The 23,609-nt window shown below is 41.8% G+C and overlaps 1 protein-coding gene across 1 annotated transcript in view; it reads left to right on the top strand.

Moving 5' to 3' along the window:
• Nucleotides 1-23,609, top strand: part of LOC138280770 (molybdenum cofactor sulfurase-like) — a 566,269-nt gene that overhangs the window by 323,809 nt on the left and 218,851 nt on the right. Inside the window, exons 6-7 of the mRNA XM_069219519.1 lie at nucleotides 2,272-2,471; nucleotides 20,558-20,674. Coding sequence (XP_069075620.1) covers nucleotides 2,272-2,471; nucleotides 20,558-20,674 — 317 coding nt within the window. The remainder of the gene's footprint in view (nucleotides 1-2,271; nucleotides 2,472-20,557; nucleotides 20,675-23,609) is intronic.

Raw genomic sequence — 23,609 nt, 5'->3', positions numbered from 1 at the left:
AACTGCTCCATTAGAGGTGCTAATGAATGATTTAGAGTAGTGCAGATTTCTGGCAGAGTAATTAACAAGTTGTAACATTGCTACTGGTTTGCATTCACTTATACAACCTCAAGAGGAATGGAAGATGCATTAGCAATACAACCCGAGATTTACCAGTTACACATCCTGAAATTAGGGGAGTTGATTCACTGAGCTCAATATTCTGCAACCTGTCCATGTGGGCAGACTCAAATGATATATTGCAACGTCCCAATTAGCAGACTTGAAAATGTAACATAGGCCAACAGTCAAACTGAAGTCATCTTTCTGAAGATGGAATTAAAATTAGTGTATGAGTTCATTGTCAATTTACAGGAGAGTTTTCATAGAATTTGGTAAAAATGCTTATTGTCTTAAAATAACTTTGCAAAAACTGTTTCTAAAGTGTTTTGCACTGAAATCTGTAGAAGCTGTTCTTTAGTTGTCAGATCCATCATTCCCCTTGCTAAGGATCTCTGTCCATAATCTTTATAAAGATTGTCTAATCCAGTAAACATGTTTGGTATAATAGCACTGGGTTTGAACAATTGTTTTAAAAAAGCACAATACATTACTCTTTTTTCTTGTATTGGCTACAGTAGAGGCTCCACCCAAATGGGTAAAGTGCTAGTCCGGACTCAGTTGGTTGACCAATTAGCACCTCCCGAAGTTTGGGTCTGGGTGCTCCCTTGGTGTGAGTCAAGGTGATCCTCACGGAATGAGACATGCTTGTTCCAAGCTATCTGAACCACATTACCACCCGACAACATCCTACTACATGTCCACTGATCCCATCACCGTCGGTTAACCACAAAACCATAATTCCACCCTGTAATCCAAACCTCAGTATATGTTTAAATATTTCCCCAAAGTTCGTACATTTCCAGACAGTCCAATAAAAGCATTTACATTTTAGGGTTTGAGGCACAAGGAGAGAAACAATTCATTTAACATAGAAATGTGTGTAAACTGAGAAATGGTCCATTGCACTCACCCACCAAGTCAGTTTTACCCTACTGACACAAATTAAATAAATAACATGAAAACGTTGTGAGGAGTAGAAGTCAAGAAATGAGGCAAACATGCATAACAGACTCCACCACTAAGAAATAACTTAATTAAGTATTTGTATATTGCCAATAACAAAATAAGTACATCCATTAATAATAGTCAATAATACATCACCAATTGAAGTATATATGTAGTCAACAATATTCACAAAAGTACTCTAAAGAATTACTAAGACTCAAAATAAATCCCAGTTTCTATGCAGACAAATTTTCATAGTTGTCCAAATGTATTCCTCCAAAACATTGCTAAGACTCAAAAACGATCACAGTCTCTGTGCAAATATATTTCCATGAACATCCCAATGAAGTGATGCCTTGATAATGTGATGATGCACAATCTTAGCCCTAAAGTAGCCAACACATGTTTTGCGGAATCTCTGCTTCTTCAGGGCCAAAAAAGTGACACAAAATGACAGAAAGATCAAAACAACAAATAATGAAAGAAAGAAAGAAGAAATGAAGAATACATAACGTACAGAGATAGTCTGTATAATGTGCATTGAGCTCAGTTATCGCACACCGAATAATACTGACTAGGTAAATCACAGGAAAATGAGCTGGAAGTTTTGGAGGAATACATTTGGACAACTATGAAAATTAATCTGCATAAATACTGAGAAGCAATTCATTTTACTGAATTTGAGGACTATTTCTGAACTGCTACTAAGATTATTACTGCTGCATGTCATGTTGCGGTTGTGCAAAGTGTCTGTTCCTTCTTCCAACACGTTGTAGTGGAGTAAGGCCTACACTTGACATGACTGAGTGTTATGCTATGACATATGGTGAAATAATACCCAAAAAGCATATGTATAATAGAGAGTAACTCTGAGCTTTAGTGAACAGAGATCTGCTGCCATGGTTGAAGTGATATTTTTCACTTCTCACACAGGCAATTGAACATGTTTTCTGTTTTGTAAGGGATGTACTTCCCCCTACAGGTGGCATACTATTTGTCCACTTGGCATTGTCCTGGCCTAACACTACACCTGGAGGAGCTAGCCTGTTTTAATTCTTAATCCGGAAGGGTTTGTACTCTATGTTTAAGTGTGTGTATATGCTCATGGCTATATGTATACTGTTTTATCTTATTGCTGCAGGTGTTGTTAGATGTGAGTCGCTGGGTGTGGAATGGTTATCCTGCATGATACTTACTTAGTAAAACTTTGTTTTTCTCCCACAGGTGGAATGAGGAAGATCCAGGAGCACACATTTTCTTTGGGTTGCTATGCCTACAAAGTTCTGTCTGCTTTACAGTATGCCAATGGAACACCAGTACTTCGGATTTACGGCAGTCAACAGTTCAAGAGTGTTGATGTTCAAGGACCAGTAATTAATTTTAATCTACAGGATGAAAACGGAGACATAATTGGCTATACTCAGGTACACTTCACTGCCATACCCATCTTAAGGTCACTCTTCTGAACATGTTTAAAATCTGACTCACGAAAAGATTGCTGAAAGTAAATGTGACTTACTCTTGTAGTACTCCTTTCTTACTCCTGCAATCAACTCATCTTAATAAGCCATAGCAAAATCACTGTGATTCCTATGCATAGCAATTACTTTGTATTTATTTTATATTTGACCCGCTAGTTATATGAGTTTTATACCATTACCTAGCTGTCGTTCATGCGCTAAATAACAATTGTGTGAAGTAAACCCATAATCATGAAGTTTCTCCCTGCACAGTTGGTATGTGGGAAAGGGATGGTATTTTGCATATGGCTTGCAATTGAGACTCTAGTGTCTGGTTTGCAAAAAGGGAGAATTCCCCTAAGAAATGGCAAGCAGAGATTGACATCCATGACAATTATGTTAATTTGGAGTGCAATAGCACTTCTGTAAAAAAAAAAAAAAGGCATTTAGATGCCATACTATATAAGTGGGGAGCTCACTGTTTGTAGGACCATGTGAAGGGAAGTGAGGCGAAGAAAGGCCATTCTACAATAGTGATTTCTGTTTACATTATGTTCCGTTTTTTTCATCCAGTGATGTGTGTGGTCTAAGTATCCAATAATATTGGTCTCCTCATTGGATGTGAATTGGTGTTTCATTGACGTAAGTGTAACAGAACTGATGACATTAAAGTATACCTGGAAACAGGAGCATATAAATATTGACTAGCAGAGTAGAGAAGGAGAACTGTTGAGGAACACTGTATGTTGTCCTTTGAATCAATGGTTCATCTTACCCTAGATTCTTGAGCTCAGAATGTTTAGCCTATGTAGCTTAGGTTGATGAAAATATCACTTTAAATCTCTCTTAGATTAACATTGCTGACCCTTGTTGTCAGGCCAGTTCATCTTGGTCTATCGAGGTAAGGTCCAATTTGGGAAATTCCTCCAGCAAGTTTTGCATGTTGTTCCTTGAAGTACACAAAACAACTACGACCTCTCAAAATTTCTGATTACGTCCTTTTAGGAATTTCACTCTAATGGGACCGAAAGGTCAAATAGTCAAGACTTACTGTTCAAAGTTAGACATGAGGGTAGAAACTTAGATCCAGTAAAATGTAAATAGTGTACAATCAATTAGATTGTTTAGTCGATTGCTCATTAGTTGGTTCATTAGTAAAAATAAAATATGTTATATTTACTTAAATATACTAAGCCTGTAGATGTGAAATAGCTAGCAGAAAATATATCTACACCCACCCTAGTGATAAGACATTGACTTACTCAAAATGTTATCAATGTGTTAACCAGTTCATCGGAAAAAGGCTATGTAAGCACTAGGGAATTGTTCACAGGTCCCTTCATCTCTACTTTTACACAGTGTTCCTTGGAGTAGGAAGGCAAACTTGAATATTTGGCTTAAAGGGGAAGGCTATATTCAGAAACAATAGTACTAGTTCACAGAATGAATGATTGAGATGTAAATGTGCACTCAAATCTAGGGGTTATCTGCTTAATACCAGTGAATATCACAGTAGATATTCTTCAGCTTTAAGGAAAGCAGGCTCCAAAAAGAGTTGCAGCCTCCCTGATTTCCTTAGGGGTGTTAGGATCACATTATGTCTACTGTATGTTTGTATCAGGACTAGACAAATTATAACCAGTTAGGAAATGTTCTTGTACTCTATTTTCTTACCCAAAGCAAGACACTGGTTTCTGGGCACTGGTGGGCTGCCCATCTCTGTTGCTAAAGAGTTTTGCTAAAGAGAGTTGCTAAAGAGTTAGACTGTGGTCCTACTCTTGAGCAAAGTTATTTGTTCAGGTGTTTCTTCCTCAAAGTACATGGTAACATGGGGGAACTAACTTTACCTCTCTTGTTTTTTATGTGTCCAGATCCCCGCCTTGTCTGTGGAAGTCTCTGTGCACATAAGTATACATTTTAGTAGTAAATGAGAAAGGGACAGAGGGCAGTGGCTGGAAAATGGGGAGCAGTTACTACTATCTGGGAGGGCTTAAGGGAGGAATAAAGTACGGTTTAGGGAGAGAGGGGCAAATATCCACACACAAAAGAGTAAGCCCATTGTATTTCACAAACTGCCATTCAATAGCTGTTACAGCTAAAAAGGGCTAAAAACTGTTATAAATGTACTCCAGCTCAGAGCTGGAGTATCTCCAGCACCACACATTGCCAAACACTTGCACCATAGGAAGTAAAGTTAAAATAAATGTAATTATATCTATTCAAAATATAAATAAATTGTCTTTAATTGTAAAACAAAAGTATATAAATCAAATATAATTATTATCTTCAAATTTCAAATTTTCTGATATGCTTAGCTAATAAAATCCATTGCATAAAATACACTGATAAAAGTTATTAAATATGATAGACTATTAAATTGAGTCAATCATATGAATATACAGTCTCAATGTCAAAGGCTGGTCGGACACAGTGTACATAAAGTGCATGATTGTTTATAAAATTCATTCAAGGAGAATAGTGCAGTTGAGATCATCTGGATGAGTTGATTCCTATGACTATGGGGGTCATTCCAATATTGGCGGGCGGCGGGCGCCGCCCGCCAAGCGGAAACCGCCAATTGACCGCAAAGGCCATTCAGACTTTCCCGCTGGGCCGGCGGGCGCCCGCCAAGGGAGCGCCCGCCGGCCCAGCGTTAAAGGCCCTGCACCACAGAAGCCGGCTCCGAATGGAGGGGTGCGACGGGTGCAGACAGTGAAAATCATGCTGGGGCCCCACGACACCCCACGACACCCCACGACACCCGTTCCCGCCATCCTGTTCCTGGCGGTAAAAACCACCAGGAACAGGCTGGCGGGAAGGGGGTCGGAATCCCCATGGCGGCGCTGCTTGCAGCGCCGCCATGGAGGATTTGGCCAACCGGGGGAATTCCGGCAGAAAACCGCGGACCCGGTTTTCTGACCGCGGCTTTACCGCCGCGGTCAGAATTGGCCAGGAAGCACCGCCAGCCTGTTGGCGGTGCTTCCGTCATTTTAGCCCTGGCGTTCGCCGACCGCCAGGGTTAGAATGACCCCCTATGTTTTTTGCAGACAGATTTTTTGCAACTTGAGAAAGACATTCTATTGTCTGTGCATTTACACTTGGTTTTGACCGATTAAAACATGCCAACAAGAGCATACTCCCAAAGTATTGAAACAGTGTTTCAGTTGGAACCAGCACTTGCTCTGGAATTTCTGGGCCAATAGCTTGGATAAAGAGGAGTGTAGTTTATCCCAGTGGAGGTCACTGACATGTGTTGTTTGAGAGTTTGATTCATAGTCTGTGGTCAAGAGTGTTCTCTTTGGCCACTTTCAGTAGGAAACGGCTTTTTCTATGCAGACTAAGCAACGCATAGCGTTACCATGCTTGACTGAACCACGCATGTGCCTGAACCACGCAAATGCGTGGTTAAGGCACCATGCATATGCGTAGTTCAGGCACACAGCAGGAGCAGCTGGGAGAGGAACGCGGCAGCTGGATAAGTGGGGCTGGGGTGGGTTGGGAGATTTTTAGGACAGGTTAGGTTTTATGGTTTTGGGTGGGGGTTGGGGGTCAGGGTTGTGGTCATTTTTAGGACAGGGTGGTGTGGGTTTTAGGGCAGGGGTGGTGGAGCAGGGTAGTTTTTCAGACAGGGTGGGGTAGTTTTTAGGACCAGGTAGGTATTAGGGTTTAAGGCGAAGGTGGGGAGGGTCGGGTAGTTCTTAGGTCAGGCGGGGGTAGGTATTAGGACAGGGCAGGGTAGCTTTTAGGGTTTAGGGCAGGTCAGGGAGTAAGGGTAGTTTTTTGGACAGGGTGGGTTTTAGGATCTAGGGCAGGGGTGTGGGGGTCAGGGAGTTGTATAACACAACCATGCATGACGTTAACACATGTACCTTAAATAAACATGCTTTTACAATGAAATTTGTTGTAAAGGCATGCGTGGTAGAGGGTGTCCGTGGTAAAGAAGAGTTTGTGGTTCCGACTACGATGTTAAGCCATGCATGATTTTGCCATGCGTGGTTCTGTCATAGAACCACTCTCATTCTGTGGCAGAGTTTGAAAAAGGCTGCTTGTCGTGCATAGTTTTGTTTTACAAGTCCAAAGTCCAACCTTATTTGGGGAGGAGAGGCATTACGAGGAAGTCACAAAAGCAACCTGCTATACAGGTGGAATTACAGTGTTTGTAATCACGGCCATGGAGTGCTTCACTGCTGTATGCAATGGTTGGCATACATTTTGCTTTGAATACCTTAATTATTGGCAGGAAATGAAGCCTTCTACCCTTTTCTGTCGAGAAGAGAAGGCAACAAGAAGGGAACCAGCTTTGAGTTCGATTTGCTCTCTGTGCTGCTAGTAAGTGCTTTTCGTGTCAAACGTAATCTATAGGTATATATAATCACTGTCTTTGGTCAGATTATTATTATTTAGACCTTAGGGTGCCACTGGTTTAAAATTTTCACTAAAGGTTAGTACTTTTGTTTTGATAAAGTATATTTGCAAGTTATTGCCCTGATTGTATAAGAGTAACTTGTGTAGCACCTTCTGTAATCCCACCTTTGTTCGACTGAGAAAGAACAATGTCATCAGTGCAAAACATGCTGGCAGTTGTTGTCCACCTATTTTGGGCACATTGGTGTTTAGCTGATTCATTTCTGGGGAAAGGTCTGCCAAGAAAAGGTTGAAAAATGTAGGGGCATGCACACGTTCCTGCTTGAGACTTGTTTTTGAACTCTTGAGGGAGAGCCTTGTTCCATATGTTACATATGTTCTGTGTGGAGAAGTTGAATGGTCTTCAGTAGCTTCCCTAGGATCCCCCAGTTGGCAACTGTGGACCAAAGCTTTGTCCTGTCTATATGATCAAAGGCAATCTTCAGGTTCACAAAACAGCTGTGTAATAATCTTTTTGGTTCTGGGCCTAGGAGGGCTAGTGTGGTTTGATTTGTGACTGTGCCATTCCAGGCCGAAAGACAGGCTTGTTGTATGGAATTAGCTGATGCGCTTCTGCCTAGTTATTCAATTCCTGCAGCAAAAAGCCAGCATAGTTTTTTGCCTCATTTTCAAGTAGGGCAATCAGGTGGTAATTTTCTGGGTCATTTTTGGTACCAGCTTGCTATAGGATGTAAAATTGCACCATGCCAAGAGTTGAGAATCTGTCTGTTGACAAGCTTATACTTAAGAGAGGTGTAAAAAAGTTTGACCAGCTTGCCGGGACCCTTCCATTTTACTTTTTAGTATTAACCTCTCTAAGCTGTTTGTAGAGATGGTTAGCTGGTAGCTGTCACCCTGATCTAGCACTGGCAATGTGTTTAATTCCTCCAGTTCTCTTGTGCGAGTGGTGTAGTGGGATGAGAGCTGCTTGGCCCAGCTTTGCTCTGTAAAAGATGGAATTGTTGGCTGTGTAGGGGCCCCTTTCCAGATAGATTATAGTTTTATCAGAATAGGCTTAATTATTTGTACTCGGAATCGTTCAGAACTTTCACCCGCAGTTTTTCATTGTACCTCCTCTTAGCTCCTTTTTATGGGACGACCTTGCTTGTCTTAATTTTGCTGTCTGCAAGTGATTGGCAGAAGACTTCTTTAATGTTCATTTTAGGGGGATCAATTTGTTGTTAGCAATTATCAAGGCCCAGGTATATTATTATGACTTTATTTTCATTGGACTAGATTAATTACCTTTTTACCACTGCAAGTTTGAATAAATATGTAGCAACGTGCCAATTATGTGATCCCATCTTTGAATGGGATTACGGCCTCGTGTAGGTTTCATGGAAAAGATAACACAGCCCATAACTATTTTATCTTGCATGTACCCTTTCCATTTAGCTTTCTTACTGTTTCAGAGGTTGGTGGGAAAAATAGCAGGTTTGCTTCAGGATGAAACCATATCATTGTGCTTAATTCAGCTAACTGTTGGCAGTGACCGCTTTCAAGTCTTAGTTCTATTTTGAAGGAGATAATCCGGTCAAATAGGCTGAATGAAGCCATGGTGCGATTATAGAGATTCCCTTGTTGGTGATCGGGCGAAGACGGCACAATAAAAATACTACAAGTAAATAAGGAGTAAAAGGCCTCTTTAATAGAACAGGTCTGGTAACACTAAAAACAACCTTGGCATAAAGCCAACAAAACTAATTCATGACCTCACTAATACATAACAAACCACCTAACCCCACCCTCACCCCCTAATAAAATCAATTGTCCTTTCCCATATCATCTTGACCCAAAACCAGTACCCGTGTGCCCTAATGTCCTCTTCATGTTGTTCCCCGTGCCCCTCCATTCCTTTGGACCTTCTCAATATCCTTGCCCTCTCATCATGGTGTTTCCATACCCCCTCCCAACCACTGAAATATCTCTCCTCTCGCCACCCAGGGAAACCCAAAGGTGTTTACCTGCCCCATCCACAACACCTAAAGAATCATTGATCTCACAAACTTTCACCTAGCAACTCTGCAACCTTAATCCTCAATTCTAAGATGTAAAACTCATTCCCCAAAAACGAAAGATGCACACCATCCTGCCTGTAAAATGATGCATCTGTATGCAGAATTTCAGAATGTTGCAACACAGAAATACCCCCGTTGCCTACAGAAATTGCTCATTTCTTTATTGATCTTTTTCCGCTGCTTCTCAATCCCCTCAAAATTCTGAGCACCTCTCCAAAATCTCCTTGGAACAAGTTCCGTCCATAAGATATGGGTGCCTGACCAACTAGTATTCAACCTAACCAAATCCAATTTCATAGCTTTCAAAAGACCTATCCCTGACAACTACATCAAGTCATTTTCGCCCAAATGCAAAACTAACAAATCTGGACAAAACCCATTTGCTAAACTTGCTGAAAGAATAGCTGTCAGCTCACCCCTCCTCATTCCGCTCTTTCCTACCTAAGAAACCTTAACCTTTGCACCATTGAAACCCAATTGTCTCCCAAAAGGCCGTGAATCCGCTTGTTTAGCCGCTCAACGGATTAATAAATGCCCAACGATCCACACCGAGAAGCCTTCGGACTGCCGACGGGCAACACAACCTGAAACGAAAAAACAAAATTACCCAAAGAAATATGATGACAAACAAAATATCACACTTCAGGATACCCCACCCTAATGTATGTCTTAAAACATTGGGACTTCCAACGCCCCGCCTCTATTATACACTGGTCACTCCTACCTTCTCTAATAGCATCTGTTAGCCACTCCAATACAAAAATAATGCGTACCATATACATTCTGTGAACAACTGAAAAGAATTTAGAAATTAACCATCCTTATGAACAAAAATATAGTCACTTTCTGGAGGCAGAAATGCTGATGAAAAAACAATGCAATGGACAAACTGGCTTGGCTGTAGATTTCAACAATGCTTCCTTACCCTTAGAAATTTGATCTGTTATAGATGAAAACAACCACAGAATCAAACCCCTGTGGACCCAACTTACCTGTGAACCCCATATACTGCTAAAACCCCTATTGCCTAGTGGCTCAGAAACTCAAAAATCCCCATGGTATAACCATGACATACACAAAGATAACAAAGCTACCTCACAATCAGAGTAACAAACCTGATCCAGTACACAAAAAATGTCTTGCAGCATAAACCTAGAAATGGGAAGCCTACAAGCCAACCGCACACCCCCTTCCCTCCCCAACCAGCCACCAACCTCCTACAAGTTTCCCCTTCCATAGGACCATAGCCCCGAAAATACGTACCAAAAAGTGGCACACCCGCAAGTTTACCTGATATGGTTACTGCTGTGAGGCCCTTATCTATTTGAGTTGTTATGAAACGAATTGCATCATCCCTTCTAAACCAAAACACATAGGAAACCTCTATTCTTCTTACTGACCCTGACTTAATAAACTCAGTACAAGCCCTGTCATAAGACCTCAAGGTTGAAGGAGCAATAGATTGACGAACCAAATGTAATATTCTCACATTCCTAGATCGCAAAGCTCCACTGGCATTGGCGTCTTCATCAAATCCGCTCCCGGCGCTAGTCCACGGAATCTCTGCCACTGCAAACAAGATAGCGCATCATGTCATTATTCACTCCAGGCACATAACAAGCCGTGAGCAAAATATTAAATTTCAAACAATAAAGCAGGAACACCTGTAATAACCTCAAAATTTTCCAATCCTTCGCTTTTTGAGAATTGACCAGATACACCACAGTCTGGTTATCAACATTAAAAACAACTTGCCGGTTCCTCAGGAATTTCCCCCACAAAACGAGAGCAACTACTAGAGGATAAAACTCCAAAAAGGCAATGCTATGGTGTGCTGCCCTCCAGCCTTCGAGCCACTGTCCATCCCAAAAAACACCAAAACCATGCGCACCTGCAGCATCATACAAAATGTGAACATTCCAATACAATAAGTCCTCATCCACCGACAGCATGCTCACTCAATTGAAACTCTTCAAAAAACAGATCCACATCCTTGAGTCTCCTTTAATAGCAGCCTTAAGATGAATTCTATGATGCAGCAAAATTGCCGCTCTCACTGCAACACTGTGTCATCCACGTAAGGCTCTCCCAGCTCTTACAACCCGGCAAGCGAAATTCAAATGGCCCAACAAAGCCTGCACGTGGCGCAGCTCCAACTTATCCTTGGAGACTGCTTCCTCCAACAAAGCAATCAATCTTTGCACTTTTTCCACCGGTAAATGAACTTCCAACTTCTCTGAATCCAATTCAATCCCAAGAAGAGTAATGGTAGGAGCTGGACCTTCTGTCTTTTCAAAAGTCAAAGGCACCCCTATCTCCTTCATACAGTCATGAAAACCCACCAGACCAGTTGCACATACATTGGAACCTGTGTTGCCCACCAAAAAGAAATCATCTAAGTAGTGAGTAACATTTCTGAAACCTGTCTTCTGCTGAAAAAACACTGCAAAAAACAACTGAGACACCAAACAACCCATTGCTAATATTCTATCAACAAACATCATGTTATCAAATTGCATACTCAACAATGAAAAATCCTCAGGATTGACTGGCAACAATCTAAAAGCAGCCTGAATATCCAGCTTACCTATCAACGCATTCCTACCACACCTTTTAACTAGGAGAATTACTTCGTCAACTGACAAATAATGGACCATAGAAGCCTAATGTGCAATTAAGACATTGACTTATTCCCCCAGAGGCCATGATAGGTGATGAATCAATCGAAACTCACCCAGGTGTTTCTTCTCAACCACTCCTAATTGTGAAATAGTCAGATTAGAAAAAGGCCAAAAATCAAAAGGCCCCACTATTCTGCCTGCCTTCAGTTCCTTCACCAATTTCCCCTTCACAATATCAGGCCTTTCACATGCTGACTTCTAATTTTTTGCCCATCTGCGCACTCTTGGACCTTGATAACACAGCCTGAAACATTCTGCAAAGCCCCGGTATAACAGCTTCACCTCTTCTCTCTTCAGATAAAACTGTAGCAATAAAACAAAATCTCCAATCTAATAGGAGTAGAGCCCTTTTCCCACCGCTTGTGGAAATTGTGGAAATTGTCCCCTTCCTCTATCGCCCCCCTACCTCCATTTAGCTGCCAACCCCACTGCATTCCCCTGAAGCACCGAACTAGGGGATGCTTACCTCCACAATGGGAGCAGTCGTGTCTAAATTTGTACTGTAATCTTTTGCATGATCCTCTGTTAAATGACCAGCACAAACCATTCTGGGGGAATGACCCTCTAAATGAATTACCGACCCCCTTTGGGTGGGGTGACCGTGAAAGGGCTTATAAGGACCAGAAGACCACTAGCTGTATGAGTTGCCGGGGCTGTTTTTGAAGTGCTTAACCATTACATCCAAAGCTCGTTGTCAATATCGCCCCACTCCTTATCTGGAAATATTGCCATCCAAGCCCTAAATTCTTCCTCATATCTAAACCAACCATAACCTCCATAATCCATTTGGGCCGGCGGCACAACATACGTGTACTTAAAAAGAGAATCACATCGCTCAGGATGCTTCTCACAATAAACACTAGCAAAAATTTTAAATGCTGATGTCCAATTCTCAATTGTAGTGGGAACTCTCTGTCTCCTAGATAATTGCCATTCCTCCTCCTCAGAACATTCATTCGCTTGTACCTCTCTATGCAATCACTTAAAAACATCCACAAATTAAACTTTGCATATTTTATCCTTCATAGCTTGGGTAAGATGCGCCCTCAAAGGTATCGACGCACCCATGTATGGTAATTTCTTAGTTTTCACACTAAACCCAACCACAACATCCTTACCTTCACTTACCATATGAGAATCCACCTCTTTCACGTCCACTTTACCATCTTTACCATCATCTTTTTGACAGTGGCAACATTTATATCTTTTAACTGCTGATCCTCTCCAACAACCCAAGCAAACAAGCTCCCCTTACCTTTTTCTGGCACCACCACCAGAGTTCTCCCCACCCCTACTGGAACCAAGTGAACCACTTTTGTATTACCACTCCCCTGCCCACAAAATAGAATCTTCTTGTTCTCACCTTTCTGAAGAGATCCACCAGCATTAATTTGACTATCCATTTCACGTGTCCGATCGCACTGGAACTACATGGGTGCGGGAACCAGTAAAACACCAACACTTCTCTCCCTGCTAGAATTAGCACCTCCCTTCCCTTTTTGTGTTTCCCTATCCTCCCAAATTTCACCTTCTTCTAGCTCCTGTTCATACTCATAATCCAAACTTTCTTCATGAATAGGAATAAGTGTAACAAATTGTAAATCAGCGCCCTGGCTGGTCGGGGGCATCTCAATACTTCGCCTGTGTCCTGAATCCACAGATTCTTCACCAGTACCACAAAACTGGACCTCTTCTCCGCTGCTGACATCTACTGGGCTGAAACCCCACGGGCACAAATCCTCATAGCAATGTCACACCCCTTCTATGCTAACTCAGCCGCCCTGTGCTGTGACTCTAAACCTTCATTCTGCACAATAACCTCCTCAACCTGTACCTGCCGGCAATCAGTTTTATTCACATCACCCCAAATGCATGCTGAACTGAACAAAAATGCCTTGAAACATCAGATGGAACCATTCTCTCCTGCTATACATGCCATCTCTGTGTTTTATTCATCATAGGACTAACCAAACGGTGTACTGTATAACTTGCATTTCAGGATGAACCACCATTTGTCTTTGCTGAAACTGCATAGCAAATGCCACTCCCGACATGTCTGTCTGCGCAGGTAAATTTACTTCCTTTATCCGAGTCCGAAATGAGAATCAGCTCAGCCGATAACACGGGCGGCCATCTTAGTATGCACGCCCTAGGTACTTTCCTCTAACAGGTCAGACAAAATCCCTGCCTGACCATCTCCAGGAAGAAGTCCTTCCTCTATCACAATGCAGACATCATAGCACGCACGCGTGTCGGCAATACAAGCCCCCAAGCGGCTCACCGGGCGCACCACACTCCGTCCTGACTGACCCCTGCCTCCTACACGCTGTCTCCCGGACATACCGGTGCAGCACAACAGCCGATGGCTGAATCAAGCACCACACTCCAAGGACGGCACATAAACCTCGCTGAAGCGAGTAACTGGACCCCCTTCAGAAATAGGTGAGCCACGTGCCTGCCGGCGGGACACACTTTCATTTTTTTATTTATTTCCGCTGCGTGATGGCGAAGCACAAGCCATTATTGCTGCAGCCACCCCATCTGCAGATGCTCGTCTAGGCCTTTTAAGGCCTGCCCACACCTGTTCAAGAACACCCTCCTGTAATAAATCCTCCCTCTCTTCCCCCATCAACGTTTTTAAAGTCTCAACCACTTTGTTTTCTTTTCCCATCGTTCTGAAACCCAAATACTTTGAAACCGAAACTAGGGAAATTTAAACTGAGACTACAAAACTTAAAATGAGACTAGAAAATTGAAACTGAAACTAGGGCCTACCTCCTTGCACAAAAACAACCACGCCCTTACTCCTTGGGGTGTGACATGGCCAAAGAGGCTGCCCCAACCCCGCCAAGTCTACATATGTCAGAGCAAAACCCTGCTCTAACTCAACCCATGGCCAATCCCCTTTGTCCGCGAGGTGGATTGCACCATCCATGCCCAATATGCTCAGGGGGAGACCGGGCAAGCTCTTACTCTCCCCAAGCCCCCATTCATGTTTTTGCCTGGGTTGATCTTCATGAAAACCTTTGTTTCAGACTTTTAGACCCATGCTGGTGCATGCCGTAATAATGGAAGCTCCAATCTTGCTGCTACTTTTGTTTGTCTGTGGCCTATGCTCCGCAATCTGCCAGATGAGATCTTGTTCTTGGATAAGCTGTTCCATGTCTATGGGATTCAGCAGGTATTCATTGAAGTCTCCTGATAAAATAAATCCTTCAAAACTGTATTCCTGTTTCTGTCCTAAGAGCATTGATTCCAGGTTTTGTTCGACCTTATGTTTTTCTGATGCAGTCAAGTTGATTTATATGTTCACGATTATTAAGGTGTGGAATGCTTTCTTGGACCAGCACTCCAGTTTGATTGCTAGAAGCCAGGGGTGTGATCTTTCCAGCCGAGTTGCCTTGACTTTTAGGTCAGATGAAATATACATTGACATGCCTCCTTTTGGACATTCCTTAACTGTTTGCCTAACTGCCTAGTTGTCAAATTTTCTTTAACGAATCAAGGGTGCATTTTCCTGCACCCACGTCTCTTGCAATAGGATGGAATGCTGCGCCCTCCAGAAACAGTGACACCCGGAAATTCCAGAGTGGCTTTTAGCCTGCCCACATTCCTAGAGCAAATTTGCAAGACGGTGGGATATTCAGTAGGATCAATATGAGGGCCTTGTGAACACAGATGTCAACCATCCATTTTGCTAGTTAAGGCTCAGGGCAGTCAACTCCAGTTTGTAGTTAAATCCTTCCCTGCATTTTCCTTGGCTGAAGTGTGTGTCAGATTTTTATAGATTGGATTCCTCAGAATATTATCTTAAAATATTTTATTAAGCTTGTTTAAATGTAAAAAATAATAGAACATTAATATTAACTAATACAATTAAAATGCATTTTACTAATGTTATAAACTATTTTAATAATGTTTAATGAATGATAAAATATGTTTTCTTTTATTTAATTTAACTTTATGTTGAGTTAATCGTGCTGACTTTTTTTAGATTAAAAATAAATAGATATAATGAATTAAAGTAAATATTTAACATAATCATATTTTCTCATTTGTTTATCTTTAATACACTTTAATAATTTTCTGAATAGTTTACCACAGAGGGACCATCGTGATTGCGGAGGTCTCCACTAAGAATGTAGGATGTCAAAAATGGTTGTAAATTCACCGTCATATTTGGCATTTCTAGTGGCATCACCCTCTATTTATGTGGGTATTGTGAGTGTACACTTTAAATTAACTTTACAGTTGTAAATGTCGAATAGCAAAAAGTAGTAAAGTTGCTCACAAGTCTAAGACTGAACTAAGTTTACTTTTTTAGATAGACCCCATCATGTACTGAATGAAAATTGTTGCATATATTGGTTTGTTTATGCAACTAATGCAGTTTGGAATTTATCTTTGTCCAGTAATTAAACAATGTTGAATCAAACATCTCTTCCCCATCCTGCTGCATTCCTATTGCTGCTGTCCATTTTATTACAAGCATTTATTTCCCGTATTATTCTGTAAAGGGTTGCATTCTGGGGTTAACAAAGGATGACACTCTGCTCTTTACATTTTGCGTAAGAAGTACATTACTGTACAGTTAAATTCATTCTGATTCTTTATTGCTCGTATTTTGAGCTCTGGCTCATTAGTGATGCATTTTAACAATTTTTAAGAATGCTGTTGTCTAATCCTAAGGGGCATATTTCTACTCTGTTTGCGCCGGAATTGCGTCGTTTTTTTTACGCAGTTCCGACGCAAAACTAACCCCATATTTATACTTTGGCGTTAGACCCGTCTAGCGCCAAAGATCTTGGAGTTTGCGTCATTTTTTAGCGTGGACACCTACCTTGCGTTAATGATATGCAAGTTAGGCGTTCCCGTCTAAAAAATTAATCCCAGGTCTGTGCGATGTATTTACACTCCCGGGCAAAAATGACACCCGGGAGTGGGCGGGTCCAAAAAAATGACGTCTAGCCGCGTTAGCGTCATTTTTTAACGCCTGCTCAGGGCAGGCGTTAAGGGACCTGTGGGCTCGGAAGGAGCCCAGAGGTGCCCTCCCATGCCCCCAGGGACACCCCCTGCCACCCTTGCCCACCCCAGGAGGACGCCCAAGGATGGAGGGACCCACCCCTGGGACATTAAGGTAAGTTCAGGTAAGTATTTTTTTTTTGGCATAGGGGGGCCTGATTTGTGCCCCCCTACATGCCACTATGCCCAATGACCATGCCCAGGGGACAAAAGTCCCCTGGGCATGGCCATTGGGCAAGGGGGCATGACTCCTGTCTTTGCTAAGACAGGAGTCATTTCAATGGGGGTTGGGAGTAAAAAAAAATGGCGCAAATCGGGTTGAGGCGATAATTTTGCCTCAGCCTGACTTGCCCCATTTTTTGACGGCCAAGCTCCATTTTCCCCTATGCCGGCGCTGCCTGGTGTGTGTCATTTTTTTGGACGCACACCACTCCGCAGCGCCGGCTAACGCTGGCTAACGTCATTGAATAAATACGGCGCCCGCATGGCGCTTCAGAATGGCGTTAGCCGGCGTTAAATTTTTTTACGCACAACTGCTTTGCCGCAGTTGTGCGTCGAAAAGTATAAATATGGCCCTAAATGTCTTAATATTTTGTGACATTTTATTATAGCTCTAGGACTAGCCTGTAAACTGCTTTTTCTGTCAATCACGTCAATTTACGCCCAGCCTCTTTCAGATATTTATTGATAGAAACCTTATTCAAAGTTTGTATTAGCGCACTGCAGTATAACTTTATCACCACCATGCTGTTCTATGATTGGGTCTGGCTTGTATCATGATGGAATGTTTTCTCTTTAATTAATAACAGCCTATCGATTTTGAGGGGTATTATGCCACATAAAGAGTGATTCCTTAGATTTTGCTTACTGATATTTTTTCTCATGTCTGACACCTTTCTATGTAGAGATGCTGCAGATGTCCCTTTATTGAGTAATTCTGCAATTTCCTGTGTTATACATGGATGACACAATTCTTGCGACCCAAACGGTGATTTTCATTAGAACAAGTTCTGGTCTTATTTGACAGTGCACCACCAAGAAATCTAACATTAACAGGGAATTCTGAAAACTAATGGATAATACCAGGGAAAATAGCTCCATAATAATTAATATAAACCATCTTAAATTGATTTCTAAATCACTTATTCAGGCATCCGATCTTCCAGATTCTATATTTGGACCTCACAAATGCACAAATCCATCAGCTTTCCAATGAAAAATGTACTGTGATAGGTAAGTCCAACAAATCATTTGGTGGCTACTCTATTTCATCCTCTCTTATTGTCAGGAGAAGGAGGTAACCAGCACTTTTCAGAGCAAAGAGCAGTGTTTTAGGGTCATTAATCTACCAACACTGTCATCCCCACTAAAATAATCTTTTGCACTCATTTTTCCATATCCCTGTAGAATGTAAGGACTGAACTTGATATGCCATCAATAGTCCAGCTATAATCATAACCATAACAAGATTTAACATACCTGATTCACAAAGATTTGTCCTGCGACTTACTTTTGTAGTACTTCAGGGTTAACTTCAGGGTTAATTCTGAATTCCAAGAGTAAGCCTAGTGTAATTCTAGTTTGCTCCTGGAATTCAAAAGTAGGCAGGGAGTATTACAAGCATAAAGCAACACCACAAAATAAAATGATGGAGGAAGTGTTGAAACTTTTCAAACACTCAACCCCAGTCAAAGATCTGGGTTTAATCCATTGTTATTTTGCTCGCCACGTAACCCCAGTTTGGACCCAACTATATGCAAATCAGCTTTGGCCCTGCCCTCCATTGGAACAGTCCAGCCCGAACTGCCAAGCCAACACCTCCCTGGACTGGAAACAAGCATCCTAGGATAGGTTTCGGAGTGTCACTCCTCACCAACAAGACTAGCTTGAATCCAGTGGTGCAGCAAGCGAGGGACCTACATCTGGGCATACCATAGCCTCTTAGGGCATACAGTAGTACAAGCATAAGGCATATATACCCAATGCAAAATCTTTGTGAATAAGTACCAACGTTTTCCATTTAAAGTACAAACATAGGGCCTAATTCACAAAGCTGTGCCATGAATAAATGAATTCCTGGTATAATTTAGGAGAACTGCAAGAGTAAATCCCAGCAATATCTTCATGAGTCAGTCTCTACGTATGTAAAATTTTAGCTAGAAACACTCTCTTTGGTCAACTACTTTATCTTTTCTCCACCCAGTTTGTCCTGTCTACCACAATGCACGTGTCAGATTTCTTGCGCAATAGCAATTACTCATTTTATGTTTTTGTCTCTCTCGACAAATAAGTGAGAGGGTCAGCAAAAGGATTATATATGAGTACTTGTAATATAAAGCACACATTTGACTCCATTTATGTCCAACCTAATTCAGAGAGTAGACAGAATTGTACAATGAGGAGACCCAAAACAAAAACATGCTTTTGTAAAGCCAACAGATCTGGGTTTTTTCTGCCAATACATGTCAACACAGGCTTTCACAAATTGAATTTACATTGATTGAATGCACAAATGCTGCTTATCACAACAAAGCCTGGAATACTGACCTAGTCAATGCTGGATCAAAGTAGTAAGCACAAATTGCTGTCTGGATAGATTGAATTTGGATATTATAACTGAGCATGACCATCGGTTAGATGACTGAGGGCCTGATTACGACCTTGGCAGATAAAACTCCATCACAAACGTAAGGGCTATCCCTCCTGCCATTTTACAAGTTCCATAGGATCTAATGGAACTTGAAATACGGCGGGCGAGATATGTGTCACGTTCGTGACGGAGTATCCCGTCCGCCAAGGTTGTAATCCGGCCCTGAACATACTTTCATCTGTAAAATAGTCCGTCATGCAATTCCATTTAAAAACTTCCTAGAAGGTAGAATGATACACTAAACAGTAAATAAATAGCATGAGGTGAGAGAGTCATACTCTTCTGGGGGTGCCAAAGCCCTCTTTATGTTTATGTCAAATGAATGTAACAATATGCCTTTCTGGTAACTGCACTGTCAAACCACATGAAAAAATGATTAGCGTAGAATGCTGTCTTTTTGATATGGTTCATTAAAAGATTCTCCACTTCATATCGGGAAGATTATCTAGATGTCAATACATAACCTTCTCAATTTTAGACCCTTAGACCATTTCCATCTGTGGTTGGTGCTATGGAGTTTATCTACTTTATTAAAATAATTTATTAGCTATAGCCAACAGTTGTAGTGTATTTTAATGCTTATTGGAAATCGAGGAGTAACAGCTGTAACTACCAGCCATTAATTATTTACCTGTCTTTAATACTGTATATATGTTAATACGTGTAACAGTCACTATTTTTAAGTCATGCTAATCTTATTAATTAGGCTACAGACCATTGACTATGGTCACTGTATATGAGTGTGGGCAGGATTTATAAATTCCATAGTGTCACTCTTTATTCATATGCTTATCGTGAATTAATGCATATATTAACTGTTTGTTTTATGGGCTGTTTGCAAAATAAATATTTTTATTGACACGAATCGGTGCTCCGCATTACTTCAGATAAGTTTTCCGCTTCTCAATTCTTATACTGCACCCTATTACCTGAGTAATTGTCCTGACTTCGTTTGTCTCAGTATTGGTAAAAAGCGGAGGCTTGTTGAGTTAAGGATTAGGTGGTCCGAGAGAAGGGAGAGTTTTTCTGGAGTATAAAAATGCCTCTTTTAAGTCAGTGGTGTACCTTTCTTAAGAAGTGTGGTGTTGCATTGTGATTTTTGAGGGCTGCAATAAAAGGCATGGGATCAATGTAATGTAATTTAAACTGCTGGTAACCGATCAAGGAACTGCACAATTTAATTACATAAAGATATAACTTCTTTAAATGCAGAGTGGTTGAAGCAGGTGTGCAAACGTGGTTGTAAGGCTCATTCTTTCTGTTTTGTTTCATCAGTTTGACAAGCTGGCTAGCCTCAACCGTATTCACGTGCGGACTGGTTGTTTCTGTAACGCAGGATGTTGCCAGCTGCATATGAAATTGAGCTATGAGGATGTGACAAGGAACTACCAGGTTAGTAACAAAGTGTGAAATAGATACATGGTCAAATGTAAGCGTGCATGCTTAACACATCCAGAAAATTACTACTTACAAACATGATTGTTTTTTCTCTTTCTGTAGTCCTCATATTTCTTTATTTACTCCTATGTTATCCCATCGCCACTGCCCTTGTTTCATCTCTCTTCATATTTAACGACCTATGTATTTTTCTTCCTCCTCCACTTTCGCTTTCTTTCACTCTCTCGCTCACTCTCTGTCTTCTTTGCCGTCATTACTATTTCTCTTGCTCTCACACTCTTGTTACCCCCACCGTGTGTTTCTCACTCTGCTATGCAAGCTGTCTGCAATCACATGTATTCTATCGGCCTTTTTATATTTGATACCAATTGGTGATAAAATATCGAAGTAGCACAAGTAATTTAGTAGCATTGCGCTGTGAGGAGGTGCCAGTCTGTTAATGTTCCAATGTTAGGGGTGAGTTACCAGATTACTTCATCTGAGCTACCACTCAAAGATCCACTGCTGGGCCTTGCGTACAACCTTTTTTAGCATAGCCATAGGCTCTTAGGGTCCAACCAGAGCTTTAGACGGAGGCTGAGCCTTACACAGAAGGCTTGGTTTGCATGGCTGCAGGGGGACATAGCCATTAGCCATATTCTGCAGTCAGAGCACACTCAGTACAACGGAAATAGACCCTCACCTCCGCATCCCATCCCACTCAATGCTGTAATTTCAGCACCATTTCCCCTTTCAGCATATTGTCTGTTTGAGTTCTAGTTACTGTGTTCACTGATATCCAAAGATTTAGTCCAGCAGGGCAGCAAGTAGCAGTACCCTTGAGTGACTACAGAGATGCCTATGGTAATGTCTTCAATTTTCCTCCTGACCCAGATCTCACTGTGCACAGCTTTCAGATGTGTGGGGACAGACTGAAACCAATGAGTTTGGCCTCTCCCCATTTCCCTAAATGCTACTGTACACGGTCTTCAGCCATGTACAGCATTCTTTGGGAGCATGGTATGGCCCGTGGCCATGTCATGCTTCCAAACATTGTAACCCCAAATACGTTATTGACAGCCATTTTCTTATGCAGCAATTTCTGAGCTACATGTGTGGCCTCAGTCTACGTATTATACCAAGGTCCAAGATCAATACCTCCTGAACTCACTGTGCTCAGCCTCGAGTCATGTGCACCAAGGTCTAGGCACTGGGTGTTACATTTGGCTATGCCTGCAGTTTATTTCTTTTTAGAACCTGTTTGCACATGACATTCATCAGGAGGGTATACACATTGAGTTTTTACGTGGCGTCCACTGTGTGTAAAGCAAAGTCAGAAAATACAGTATAAGAATAAAAAAAGAAGAATGTGACAGCCTACCAGTATTTGCGTCGCTAAAACATTTAGGAGGAACAATCTTGTTATTATTGTCTCTTGAATTGTAATTTTTTTTAACACTATGTTTTCATGATTGTTTCTTGAATTATATTTTATTCTAACACACTAGGATGCAAAGTGTTACATTTGGAGTTTAAAGTTTAAGATGGGGCAAACAAAACTAATCTTTTGGCAAAAAAAGGATTGATTGAGGCGAGGGGTGACTCCTGGTCGGGGTAAAGAGGCGGGGGCACAAAATCAAAAGAGCAACAATATTACAAATAAAAAACTGTTTTACAAAACCCTACCTGACCCGGCGCATTGCTGCCGCCGCGCCACTCTTCTGCCTGCACTCACTGCAGGCAAGGCTCCCAGCCTGCCCTGCAGCCAATCATAACGCTGCTGTCATGCTGCTGCCAGACTGGAAGCCTGTGCCTGCTCAGAGATGGCTGGCAAAACACACTTGCGCACTGAGGGGAGTGCAAACCACTCCCCCTCCATCCCTGTCATGCCCTAAGCTACGCCACTTGAAAAAAAAAAAGCGACAATAAACGTTATTTATAATCATCTTTATTTTTCAATTTGCAGCTGCTGATGGCGGGCAGGGGCGGTGGTGATGCTCCACCACTGCTTGAGGCACTTTTCATCCTGCGCCATGAGGGGTGTGTGACACTTGTGCAGGACTGTCTCCTTGGTCGCTGATTATGTGGCAAAGGTTAGACAAAGTACTTCCATAGTTTCAGATAGCACTTCTCCTTAAGCTTCGCTTTCAGTACTAGTGACATTGGTTGGCAGGTGACACCTTTAGTTGCCCTTGACGTGGATACTTGTTGTACCACAGCAAAAATAGAAAGGGAGCACTTTGCATGACACTCCAGCACGTAGTCAGCCCCAATGCATCATGGTAAATGCAGTACAAGTTTTTTTGTATCCATATAGTAATCTAAAGTTATTCACCTTAGTAGGTGCAGCAAGTGCTGTAACTCTCTTGTCACATGTTTCTGGGTTCAGCCCTTCATCAGCAGAGAGCAGCTTTGTCTGTGGGGTTGATGGAAGTGCTGCCAAAAGTCCTCTCAGGTCTATGTACCACTCACTGGCACACAGGTGCTTCAACCAGAGCTCGTTGGCTCAAGGAAGCCTTCCTAAACAGGGAAAAACAGAAAGTGATCACTCTGCCTGACACTCCAGTACGTGGTACTACATCAGCATGTTCCTTTGCTCAGGTATTCGTGTGCTTTTCAATCATTTCTTTATACTGCTGCTGGTGATGTGCTTTTAAACTGCAAATCAGCATATTTGCCCTAATGTAATATTTATGATAATCTTTCTCTATGAAAATCTCCTGCTGGTAAACTTAGCAGATGAGCATCTGTGTGTTGCACTTTTTGTCCTACAGACAGCTAGCCCAATCATATTATTAAATACAGGGTATTGTTCGACATGTACTCTCTGGAGGGATATTCACATCTTCAATGTCTTCCAGGAACTGTCACTTTCTTGGCTGTTGTGATGCATCTGAGGGCATTGACATTGATTGGTTCTCCAGTGGTTTCCCCTCTACCTCTTGAAATT

The sequence above is a fragment of the Pleurodeles waltl genome, chromosome 2_2, assembly GCF_031143425.1.
Source record: "Pleurodeles waltl isolate 20211129_DDA chromosome 2_2, aPleWal1.hap1.20221129, whole genome shotgun sequence".
Classification (NCBI taxonomy): Eukaryota; Metazoa; Chordata; class Amphibia; order Caudata; family Salamandridae; genus Pleurodeles; species Pleurodeles waltl.
Note: the sequence above shows the minus strand (reverse complement) of the source record. Positions and strands in the feature narration are given on the sequence as shown.